This window comes from Rhodotorula toruloides (assembly GCF_000320785.1).
Source record: "Rhodotorula toruloides NP11 unplaced genomic scaffold Scaffold11, whole genome shotgun sequence".
NCBI classification, from domain to species: domain Eukaryota; kingdom Fungi; phylum Basidiomycota; class Microbotryomycetes; order Sporidiobolales; family Sporidiobolaceae; genus Rhodotorula; species Rhodotorula toruloides.
The window spans coordinates 337,485-348,824 of NW_015622971.1; the positions used below are offsets into that span (position 1 = coordinate 337,485).

Below are 11,340 nucleotides of genomic sequence, written 5' to 3' on the forward strand. Positions count from 1 at the left end.
TCTTGTGTTGCCATGCTCTCCCGCGCCCTGCTTGTTTCGACGTTGGCAGCCGTCGTTCGCGCGGCTGAAGGGGAAGAGCCGGAGAGCGGTCCTGGCCACTGGTCGAGGAACGACAAGATCCTCATTGCGCATGGTCAGTCGCTGCTCTGTCAAATATCACGAACGTCTAGCTGACGCCGCGCTCGCAGCCGTCTTCGGTACCCTCGCCATTGTCCTCCTCACTCCCGCCGCCCTTCTCACCGCTCGAATCGGTCGAAGCAAGAGGGTTCCCTGGCCACGCCGCCCTGAACGGACTTTCTGTCGTCTTCATCATCATCGCCTTCGCTCTTGGCGTGACCGTCGTTGAGGGCGAGTTCGGACAGGACTTCCACCGTGCGTTTCTTCCCTTCCTGCCTCCTTGACCCACCCATGAATCCTTACGCACGTCTCGCAGACTCCCTTGGACTCGCACTCCTCGTCCTCTTCCTCGTCCAGCCACTCCTCGGACTGGCGGGCCACTTCTGGGCTCGCCCTTCTCCGCTCACCTCCGCCGCGCCTTCCTGGGGACTCCCTCGTCCCAACCCTATCCGCATCCTCCACATCCTCCTCGGCCTCACCATTGTCGGACTTGGCTACACACAAGTCATCAACGGCCTGTACATCGAGTGGCCGAACAAGAGCGAGGCCGCAACAGAAACGCCTCTCGCCGTCAAGATTATCTTCTGGATCCTCTTTGCGCTCTTCATCGTCGCCTATGTCGGAACTTGGATTGCGCAGGCCATTCGCGGCCGCGGCCGCGAAGGCAGGGCGTCGTTGTCGTCGGCCGCCTCGTCGAACAACGCACTCGTCGGTACTCCCAAGAACGCTGGAGCACGCGACATGTCGTCCGCCAACGTCTAGATCCTCACTAGATCCTTACACATCTTCACTGTACAGATATGCCTCGTGAGATCCCCAGAGCGTAGAAGTAGCTTCGTAACGACTTTACAACAACATGCGTGAATCGCGTCTATGCCTGCTCGATAGCCTTCTCCAGTCTATCCGCCGTCTCCCACAATCCTTCCTGCCGCGAGAGTTCGACCATCTCCCTCAGCACCTCCGTCCGCCCGCTCGTCTGCTCCGCCGCCCTCCCTTCCTCCGTCCAGCCAATCCGCTCCTTGAGCCTCCGCAGCCGCAAAAGCCGCTTCTCGCTCGCCGCCCTTTCCTCCGCGCTAAGACGCTCGTCATCGCACGCCTCGCAACAACACTCGAACTCGAACACCCGCAACATCTCCGCCTTCCTCGCCTCGACGCCCTCGAACTCGAACGTCACGTTCAAGTAGGTCCACGTGAGCTCTTCGCCGGGAGAAATGTCGCGCAGAGCGTAGAGGCGAGTTGAGTTGGTCGAGGGATTCCAGGCGGGACGGGAGAGGGTTGGACGGCAGGAAGAGTTGAAGCGCGAAAGGAGGAGGAACATGCCGCCCGTCTCGCCGGTCGTCCTGCAGAGTACTGGTCAGCATGCATTGCGCAGGGATGGCGGGAGGCACGCACTGCACGGCATTCGTCGCAAAGATTCCGTACGCCGGCGGAAGTTCGGGTCGAGTGTTGGCCAAGTCCCAGAACTCCTTCCGCTGCTCATCCGTTTTCCAGCTCAACATGGTCCGAATGGCTTTGTCGAGGAACTCCTCGAGCGTTTTGGGCTGTAGGAGAGCGTCAGGTCAGCTTTCATCTCCTGAGAGGGCGTGAGAGGACGAACCGGCTCCTCCTCCTCCTCCTCGCCTTCTACCGGCGTGGGACCGCCGCCAGAGCCCGACTGCGCCCGCTGAAAGAGGTACGCTTGCAACGGCGCGTCCAGCGTGAAGAGCGGCGGGTCGTCGAGCACCAAAGTTCCTCGAGCGATGGGGACGCGAGCGAAGGCGCCGAGGAAGCCTGCGGGCGTCTCGCGGATCTCGAAGAGCGGCTCAGCAGCTGCTGCTAGCGTCTGCGAGCCATCTTGGCCAGCCATGCGGAAGTGAGGCGGAAAAGCGGAGCAAGAGATGAAGGAGGACTCCTCGACGAGGTGAAGCGACGGCTACCTCGTCGTGAGGGGTCTTGTGAGTGCAAGCAGGAAACAAAAGTGCTTTAGAGCACGAAGGGGCAAAGGAATATGCCGAGGAGCGGGAAGGCAGGCGCGCCGAGGACCGCAAAGGAGGCAACAACAGCGGGATTGCACGAACCGCAAGCACGAACGAAGGCAGACCAACAGCACAGACTTCCATCAGCCGCAGGGACTCCATCAAGCGAGGCCAGCCGCCTCCATCTCGTCGATGCGGCGCTGCCGCTCTTCCTCCTCCATCTCCTCCTGGATCCTTCTCAGCTCCTCATCGACCTCGTCCTCCTGTCCGGCGCCGTCTTCGTCGTCGTCGAACACGCGACCGGACGGCTGGGCGCCGGCACCGTTCTTGCCCTTCTTGCCGCGTTTCTTCTTCCCGCCGAGCTGCTCCTCGTCCTCCGCCTCCTCCTTCTTCCTGCCCTTGCGCTTCCGGCCGCCGGCGTGGTGCTCGCCAGTATGACCAGCGGCAGCTGCAGCTTCCTCTTCGGCGCGCTGGCGCTGGATCTTCTCCATCGGGTCCTCCGGTACTGGTCCCGAAAGGTCGACGCCGGTAATCTCGGCGATAGCCTCCATGTCTGCGGGCGAGAAGCATGAGTGCGAGTCGGAAGCGCGAAGTGTGAGAGCTCGATGTACTGATACGCTTGCGGCGGTCGAGCGCAGCCGTAACGAGCTTCGGGTTGAGCCTGTCCTCGCGGTTGAACTTGCGGCGGATCTCGTGACGGGTGCGGTGCGGGAAGAGGAGGGAGATCATCTCGAAGTTGGTGTAGAATTGTGAGATGGCCTGCGAGACAAGAGGAGGTGAGCGAGAGATGCGCCGGAGAAGCGATCGTACGCACGTCGTAGAACAGCTCCGTCTCCTCCTTGGACCAGCGGCCGCCCTGCTTGCGCTTGCTGTAGGTGCTGCTGTTGACGAACCGGTCGCGAGCGGATTCCTCGATGACCTCGCGCGGGCCCTGCTCTTGGTCCTGCAGGGCAGAAAAGCGTCAGCAATGGAGAAGACGTGGACGAGAAGCGGACGCACCCCGCCTCCTCGGTCGATCTGGAGACTCTGCTCGTCGAGCACGAGTTGACCGTCGATGATGCGCATTTGCGGAGCGTAGTGCATCTCGGCGAACCCGTCTTCCTCCTCTCCGTCTCCGTTCCGCGACCCGCCTGCATCGCTTCCTTCGCCATCGTCATCGCCGTTGACCGACGAACGCTCCATCTGTTCGTTATTCCCAGTCGCGCCCTCGTCCTCGTCTTCCTCCATTTGACGCATGCCCATCGCGGCGAAGAAGTCGTCGTCGCCGTTCGCTGCAGGCGCAGCCTCCTTCTCCTTGCCCTTGTCCTTGTTCTGGGCTATCGCTGCGGCCGGCGTATTCTCGCGCTCACCCTCCTGCGCTTCTCCTTCCTCGTCCGCCTCGCCTGCCCCGTTCTCAGCCTGCTCATCCTCCTGCTCGTCGCCGCTCGCCTCGCCGCCCTTCGCCCGCTTCTTCATCTTCTCGCGCTTGGCCTTCATCCGGTCCTTCTTACGATCCTTGGCGCGCTGCTCGAAGAAGAGCGTGCGCTCAGAAGGGCGGCCGATAGAGACCTTCGGGACGGGGTCGGCGAGCATCGCCATGAGCGTTTCGCCAGGGTCGACGGCCGGAAACTCTTTGGCCTTCTTCGCCGACTTCTTCTTCGACGCGTTTTCCTCACCCTCCGCACCGTCCTCGTCGCCCTCGCCTGCTTCCTCCTCCTCCGCACCAGCCTCTGCGTCCTCATCGTCCGAGCCGAAGAGCAAAGCGTCCGCCTTGCCCTTTTTGGACTTGCGAGCCGCCTTTTTGCGCTTCTTCGGCTTGCGCTTATCGTACTCGTCCACCTCGTCCTCCTCCTCGTCCGCCTCTCCGCCCTCGCCGTTTGCCGCCGGCTCGTCCTGCTCGTCGTCGACGGGGATGTCCTTCGGCTTGCCCTTACCCTTCTTCGCGGCGGGCGCCTTCTTCGGCACGGCCTTCTTTATCGTTGCGGGCGCCTTGCGCTTCTTCGCCGGCGGTTCAGCCTCGTCCTCCTCCTCCGCCTGCGCGCCGTCGCCTTCCGCTCCGTCCGCTTCAGCCTCTCCCGCATCTGGCTCAGGCGCAGCCTTCTTTCCCTTCCCCTTACCCTTGGCAAGCGCAGCCTTCGCCTTTGCCGGCACACGACCCTTCTTTCCCTTTCCCTTCTCCTGCGCAACTTCAGCTTCGCCCTGCTCCGCTTCCGCGGCTGCTTCGGCAGCAGGCTCCACCTGAACATCCTTCTGCGCCGTCCGCGGCCTCTTCGGGCTACTCGGACCCGCCTCAGCCGCCGCCTCCGTCGGAGGCGGGAGACGCTTCGACGGTCCCGCTACAGGCGTGGTGTGCTGAGGAGACGTCTGCCGCACAGGAGAAGTCTGCTGGCGTGAGGGGGAGGTATCGACCGGCGGTTCGGAGGGAGGGCCGAAGGCGATTCCGCGCGAGGGAGAGGAGGATGCGTCGCCGGTTAGCTCGGTTGGGCGGATGCGGGTGGGCGATTTCGGCGGAGAAGAGGGCTGGGACTGGGAGGGGAAGACGGAGGTCGCTTGTGTAGCTGTGAAGGCGGAGGAAGAGGGATCGCGAGGGGTGAAACCGAAGGAGAACTGGGAGGGCTGGGACGAAGCGGCGGTCGATTGTGTAGGGTCCGTCGGCGCGAAAGACGCTGCAGCTCGTCCCTGCAATCCACTCGGACCAGCCTTTGCCGCACTCGCTCCGCTCACAACACCCGCCGAACTACTCGCCGCATTTCGCGCAATGCGCGCCTCGTCCGCATCCTCGTCGAGCGGCGGGAGGGGTGCATTGGTCGTCTTGGGTGTCGGTCCAGCCGTCGACGACGCGACAGAGCTCTCCCTCGCTGACCTGCCTGAAGGGGGCGGCGGGTTCTTGCGCTTCGGGACGAAGCGCTGGCCGGACTTGTCTGCGCGGGGAGAGCGGGTCAGCGGGCTTGTACGAAGCTGTAGACGGCTGTACGCACTGATTCGCCCGGCTGTCGACATTGTTGGCGGGTTGCGAGAGCGAGAGAGGCGAAGTCGAGTTGTTGACCGTTGACCTCGCCCTCTACAAGCTCGAGGAGGCTAGCTGGACAGCCGATGCTCGCCACAGACACTTTTCAGGACGACGTATGCGACCAGCAGCTCAGCAGCGAAGGTTGACGACGCTCTCGCTCGACTCGCCAATTCTCATCAGTTCCCGACTCGAAGTCGCGCACCAGGCGCTGGACAGATGTCGTAGCAGGCAGAAAGCACCGTCGTGTCCAGATGAAGCCCTCAACGGAGCGCTGGCGCTCGGAAAGGAGCGGACGGCCGGATGGAATACAACAACGACACTGGAACGACCCGCACACATCCCTAGTACTGCACGCTGTAGCCGCTCCTTGGCGCTCCTCCTTGCGCAAGCGGTCGGTGCGTTGGCACAGGCTGTGGCGCCTCGTCCTCATCCTCACGCTTCCCGTCAAAGCTCCTCTTGTACTCCTCCCACAGCTCTTCCGGCTCCTTTCCCCCCAGCAGTTCCCGCAAATGAGCTCCGTCGTTCCACGCCGCGTTCTGGAGTCTTCGGTTGAGCTGCGGAATCAAAGAAGGGTTGCTGGTGCGCCGGGAAAGCCAAGCGAGAAAGAATCCCTGCGTGACGAACAAGCGTAAGACTCGCGCCTATCAGGATGTGAGAGCCGCACCCACCGTCCGCTCGTATCCTGCGTCCCACTTGTCGTCCTCGCCGGGTCGCTCCCTCCAATGCGGCGGCGCAAGTCCCGCCTCACCTCTCAGCCAGTCTGCGATCCCCTCGATCACGCCGCCAGGTACCGTTCCCTTCCCGTTGAACTGAAACGCATGGACCAGCTCGTGCACCAAGACGCCCATCACCTCGTTGGCGACGCGGTCTCCGTCGCCCTTCGCATTCTTCTGAACGTCGGCGAGATACGAGAGCGAGAGGTGGACCTCCTTGTGCTCTTCGTCCAGCTTCGAGCCGCAGGTGTATGCGACGCCGTCAAACTCTTCTAGTATAACCGTGACAGACCGGATAGGTGGAGGAGGTTCGTGAGGCGAGGGGTAAAGGCGGGAGAGGACGGTCGAGCAAGACGCCTGTAGTGTCTGGTCCACGGCAGGGGGTGTGCCGAAGAAGGCGGAGCTGCCTGTAATGTCAGGCGCCAGAATGAGCCAGCAGGACGGCTCAAGAACCGGAGAGACCACACACCAGGGTGAGCGATGTCGTAGCAGCGAAGGAGGAGCTTGGGAATCGGGTGAGCACTCGATGGCGGCTCGGTGGGCGTAGGAGCCATCTTTCGGTCAGGTGTACGAGCCCAGCGAGCCTTTCAGCGAGATAGAGTGAACAGACGAGGTCGAGGAGAGGGTCAAAAAGGTTGGCGAAGACCACGACCGGCACTCGTCAGCTGAGGCAGTGAGGACGTGCTAGATCGGATCAAAGGCTCTTATCATTGCCGTACAAGCCGCCTTCGTCCCGCCCTACCGCCGCCATGCCCTCCCTCACCGCATCCTCGAAGTTCATCGCTCCCAATTCTTCACCCGTCAAACGACCCGCCGAGCAAGCAGACGAAGCGCCAATGGCAAAGAAAAGTCGCACACACGCTTACCAGGCCAACCCGCTTGGGCTCAAGCCGCTGGGGAACCTGCTGTGGGCGCCTGAGCATGGCAGGACCCGCGCAGAAGGACTTGGGAGACTAGGGGTGCTGCCGGACGAGCTGTTGCTCGGCTCGGTGTTCAGCTTACTGGAAGGGGAGGATTTCGTGCGGATGGCGGGAACGTCGAAAGCCTTCTTCGCATGGAGCTGTGTCGAGGGAATGTGGAAGGGGCTGTATATCCAGGTGCGCCTGCTCTCCCGTGACCCTGACGAGCTGCGAAGCTATCTTACACATATTGTCACGATCGCAGAGGACGCAAGGACTGCTCTTGCGGTGGTGGGGTTCCTGGCGGGCTTCCTACATCAACTCGTTCATCCGCCCTTCCACCGAATCCTCCCCCGCCCCGACTTTCGAGCATCCCCTCCCTTCGTCGACCATCTCGACACCGACGCTCCACTCGGACGTCCTCTTCCAGCCCGCTCTGTGCGCCGCCTTCGACGCCTGCTCCATCTTCCGTTCCCCTTCTTTTGTCTCTTCCATCCCTCGCATGTCCGGCAAAGGCCTCTCGCCCGCCTCTCTGCCCGCCGAACCCGTCATCCTCACCGACCTCATGAGCTCATGGGCCGCCATGTCTCCCTCCCCTTCTCGTCGCTGGACGCTCGACCACCTCGCTCGGCGTTTCCCGACGCAGCGATTCCGCGCCGAAGCGACCCTCACGACTCTGCCCAACTACACACTCTACCACGACAATTGTCCTCAGGATGAAAGTCCACTTTACCTGTTCGAATCGGAGTTTGTGCGGAAGACGGAAGGGTTGGGCGGACCGAGTTTGGGAGAAGACTACGAGGTGCCTCAGTGCTTCTCGGAGGACTTATTCAGCGTGATGGGCGACGAGAGGCCCGACTACCGCTGGTTGGTGAGCCACTCGCGGTTCTCACACTCTTCGCCTGCGCTGACGAGCTAACGCAGATCGTCGGACCTGCCCGCTCCGGCTCAACCTGGCACGTCGATCCGAACCACACCAGCGCCTGGAACGCGGTCACAGTCGGCGAGAAAGCCTGGGTCATGTTCCCGCCGGACGTGACGCCGCCGGGTGTGTATGCGAGCGAGGACGGTGCGCATGTCGAGGCGCCGCTGAGTTTGGCAGGTGCGTTGGCGCTACTCAGCTCCTCTTCTGCGGGTTCAAAGCGGGCAAACGGCAAAGAGCTAGCTTTTGACTGCGGCTTTATGCGCACAGAATGGTTCATCTCGTACTACGCTGCTGCCAAGGCAACCTTCGGACCGAAGGCGAAGGACCCTAGTAAGCGAGGGAAGATGCGCGAGGGGATCTGCCGCGAAGGCGAGATTCTGTATGTCCCGAGCGGATGGTGGCACAGTACGTCCCGAGGCTCCCTGTTCCTGCCTCGCTCTCGCTGACCTCGACGTTCCGCTTCCGCCTCTCTTCATTCGCAGTCGTGGTCAACCTCACTCCCGCCATCGCTGTCACCCAAAACTACGTCTCGCACCGCGAACTCCCCGCCGTCCTGCGCTTCATGCGTGACCGGCCCTCGCAAGTCTCGGGCTTCAAGCTGCGCGACACAACTTCCTCCTCCAACGCCTCAGAACTGCAGGAAGGCGGACTGGACGAGGACGACTGCGACGAGACGGGCGGAGGAAAGGTGTTCGGTCGGTTCGTCGAGGCGATGCGAGGAGCTGGGCGTGCGGAGATGGTCGACAAGGCGCTCGAGGAGATTGGCGGGATGGAGCGGCGGGTCAAAGATGCGGAGGGGAAGAAGAAGGGAGGCTTGTGGACCTCCTTGAAGCAGGAGGAAGGGGAGAAGGCGGAGGAGGGGAAGAGCGAGGGCGGCGGCTTCTCGTTTGGATTCGGTCTTGGCGACGGTGAGCTCGACGACGAGCTGGACTTGTAGGCGATGCAAGGCGGCTCAATCCTGAGACGCCTCTCTTGAGGATGGACGAGTACTTTCCTCGAGGTCTTGCTCGTCGCATCCGCTTTCGTTGGTCTCCCTCGCTCGCCTTCTGAACTTGAGAGCGTTGTAGCTCCCATTGCAACGGTCGTTACCCTTCTATCGCTCGTTGACAAACCTCACTCCATGACGAGTGCCCCTCTCCCTCTGCCAATTCACGCGACTTGGGCTTTTCTCGTCGCTGGTTGTGTGCTGCTGCCCCAAGCTGGCTCGGATAACGCTTGCGAGACAGCTCGCATCGGTCACCCGCCGCCGCATGCCTGGCCCGCCGTCCTCTCCCTCGACGACCTCTCCGACGCCGAATGACGAACACCACAGCGCGACGCAGGGCGATGGGGCAGCCGAGTCGCCTTTCTCAGCTGCTGCACCTTCCCTGACTCGCCCGCCACTCGCGCGACTGAGCTCTGCGGACGCACACCTTTCGAGAGGCGCCCCGCTCCTCTTCGAGTCCCTGACGAGGGCGACACTCCCTTCGTCCTCGCTTACGGAGTCGAACGCGTCGTGGGTCGACTTGTGCAGAGCGGATGGGACGCAGTACTCGCCGCCGAGACCGCGACAGTCGAGCGGAATGGAGCGGAGCAAGAGTACCGACGAGGGCAGTCCGGCGAACGCGAGGGCGAAGACGAGCGCGGCTTTCCTGCCGGGTATGCGGAGTCGGAGATCGAGTATAGGGAGCTTGCAGGGCGTTCTGGGAAAGGAGGCCGGAGGAGCAGCTCTCGCGCGAAGACGGAGCAGTCTTGCAGCTGTGCCGCCGAGTCCGACGGGGCCGACACCGCGCACAAAGGGCGAGTCCGAGGTCAACCAGCTGAATTGGAGCGCGAAGTGGTGGCCGTTCGCAGTGGTGGGCCCGTCTGGCGAGTCGGCAGGATCCGATGTTGCAGCGTCTCACTCGCCGAAACCGCCTGCACCACCCAGCAAGGACTCGCACGACGCCTCGCGCAACATCCTCTCGCTCTTTGCGGGTCAGAAGACGGTGGACGAAGTGCGGGACAGGCAGGAGGTCGTCGCGCGGGATAGCGACTCGCTCGAGGCAGAGCTGCGGGACGCGACGGCGGACCAGCTCGACTTGCCTTCCATACCTTCCTCACGGTCCGCCGAGTTTGTCGCGCTAGAAGCGGACGAGATGCCCCCGGACCTCCCGCCGAAACGACTGTCCCTCGACAAATCCCTCCCACCTTCTCCCTTCGAACCCCCCTCCAGCACGAAAGGCGCCTCCTTCCTCCCCTCTCTCTTTGCTCCGACCTCCTCGTCTAGCTCATACGACACAGCTACTGCAACCTCCCTCTCCTCGCCGGCCAAGAAGTCCGACTCGCCCATCTCGCTTCTCTCCTCACTCACCATCTCGAACCCTTTCAATTCCTCCCCCGCCTCTTTCTTCTCCTCCTCCGCCAAATCGCCTACATCACCCAGCTCTACTCGTCCGCACCACGGCCGGCACTATTCAACTAGCTCGCACAAGAAGCCCCGCGACGAAGATGACGACGGTCCGACCGCTACGCCTGCAGAAGTCGAGGGAATGGTTGACAAGGAGGACCGCGAGACCATTCGTAAGGAAGAGGCGGAGGACGCCGAGATCTTCTCGATGCTCAAGGACAAGTATCGCTCGCCGAAACTGCCGCTCGTGTTCTGCCACGGGTTGTTCGGTAAGTCGTGCTTCGCGCACTCCAGCGACTCTAGGTCTATCTACGCTCTAAGTTGCTGCAGCGCATGTAGTAACCGCTTACACGGGTCCCGCGCAGGTTTCGACTACATCGGTCCGGCCGGCCTCAAACCCCTTCGCTTCTCCTACTGGGTCGGCGTCGAAGAAGCGCTCGCCGCGAACGGCGTCGAGGTTTTGATCGGCCGCGTGCCGGCGAGCGCGTCGATTGAGGAGCGCGCAAAGGTGTTGTGCGAAATGATCGGGGAGAGATTTCCGGGGAGGGAGGTCAACTTGATCGGGCATTCAATGGTGCGTTCGTGGTCTATGGCCCTCCCACTACAGTGCTAACCTGGTCTACGATGTACAGGGCGGTCTCGACGGTCGCTACGTAATCTCCCGCCTGAAGCCCATCAACTTCAAGATCCGCTCGCTCACGACCATCTCCACCCCGCACCGCGGCTCGTCCTTCGCCGACTACCTCCTCGAAGACGTGTTGGGCGCCGAGCGGGTCCCTACGCTGTTGAATACGATGAAGGCGCTGGGCGTGCCGGGCGGAGGGAAGGCGTTCGATGATTTGACGACGTACGTCCTGCAGCTCTTCCCTTCCCACCTCCACCTCGCTCCTCTCACCTAGAACGCTCCTGACCGATTCCCCACCACAATCGCAGCACCAAGATGGCCCGCTTCAACGAAGAGACCCCCGACGACCCGTCCGTCCGCTACTTCTCCTTCTCCGCCGAATTCACGCCAAGCTGGTCGAACCCGTTCCGAATCCCGTGGGGCGTCGTCTACGAGCGAGAAGGGCCGAACGACGGGTTGGTGTCGGTGGAGTCTGCGAGGTGGGGTGATCATCGGGCGACGTTGCACAATGTCAATCACGCTGGTGCGTCTCGCCTACGCCGTTTCCTTCCTTCGCACCTCTCTTCAGTGAAGGGTGATGTTGACATTCCGTGAGCGCACAGACCTGATCGGCTGGAAAGGCGTCGTGCGATACGCCTTCGCCGCCTGGTCAGGCCACGAGATCCGCTACGCGCCCGTCTCGTTCTTCCTCGGCGTCAGCGAGATGCTCGCCGACGAGGGGTTCTAGGAGGAGCTATAGAAGGCTGGGA

General features: G+C 62.5%; 6 protein-coding genes across 6 annotated transcripts; 3 read left to right on the plus strand and 3 right to left on the minus strand.

Moving 5' to 3' along the window:
* Positions 1–12: 12 nt before the first annotated feature.
* Positions 13–879, plus strand: RHTO_00988 (cytochrome b561/ferric reductase transmembrane domain protein; the record flags this gene model as incomplete). Its single annotated transcript, XM_016414672.1, has 3 exons — positions 13–133; positions 259–372; positions 434–879. 3 exons carry the CDS (start codon positions 13–15, stop codon positions 877–879), a joined length of 681 nt encoding a protein of 226 aa, XP_016273353.1.
* Positions 880–988: 109 nt separating this feature from the next.
* RHTO_00989 (set domain containing protein) lies at positions 989–1,963 on the minus strand (the record flags this gene model as incomplete). Its single annotated transcript, XM_016414673.1, has 3 exons — positions 989–1,457; positions 1,510–1,658; positions 1,715–1,963. 3 exons carry the CDS (start codon positions 1,961–1,963, stop codon positions 989–991), a joined length of 867 nt encoding a protein of 288 aa, XP_016273354.1.
* Positions 1,964–2,233: 270 nt separating this feature from the next.
* On the minus strand, positions 2,234–5,051 carry RHTO_00990 (transcription initiation factor TFIIIB, Bdp1 subunit; the record flags this gene model as incomplete). The annotated part of the gene is made up of 5 exons (XM_016414674.1): positions 2,234–2,625; positions 2,684–2,831; positions 2,887–3,015; positions 3,072–4,972; positions 5,030–5,051. 5 exons carry the CDS (start codon positions 5,049–5,051, stop codon positions 2,234–2,236), a joined length of 2,592 nt encoding a protein of 863 aa, XP_016273355.1.
* A 351-nt stretch (positions 5,052–5,402) lies between these two features.
* On the minus strand, positions 5,403–6,328 carry RHTO_00991 (PBSP domain protein; the record flags this gene model as incomplete). The annotated part of the gene is made up of 3 exons (XM_016414675.1): positions 5,403–5,672; positions 5,730–6,181; positions 6,244–6,328. 3 exons carry the CDS (start codon positions 6,326–6,328, stop codon positions 5,403–5,405), a joined length of 807 nt encoding a protein of 268 aa, XP_016273356.1.
* Positions 6,329–6,523: 195 nt separating this feature from the next.
* Positions 6,524–8,535, plus strand: RHTO_00992 (transcription factor jumonji/aspartyl beta-hydroxylase domain containing protein; the record flags this gene model as incomplete). The annotated part of the gene is made up of 5 exons (XM_016414676.1): positions 6,524–6,871; positions 6,939–7,544; positions 7,598–7,775; positions 7,866–8,003; positions 8,081–8,535. 5 exons carry the CDS (start codon positions 6,524–6,526, stop codon positions 8,533–8,535), a joined length of 1,725 nt encoding a protein of 574 aa, XP_016273357.1.
* Positions 8,536–8,848: 313 nt separating this feature from the next.
* On the plus strand, positions 8,849–11,318 carry RHTO_00993 (triacylglycerol lipase; the record flags this gene model as incomplete). Its single annotated transcript, XM_016414677.1, has 5 exons — positions 8,849–10,235; positions 10,332–10,540; positions 10,599–10,813; positions 10,900–11,114; positions 11,194–11,318. The coding sequence occupies 5 exons, from the start codon at positions 8,849–8,851 to the stop codon at positions 11,316–11,318; spliced, it is 2,151 nt and encodes a 716-aa protein (XP_016273358.1).
* Positions 11,319–11,340: the final 22 nt, after the last annotated feature.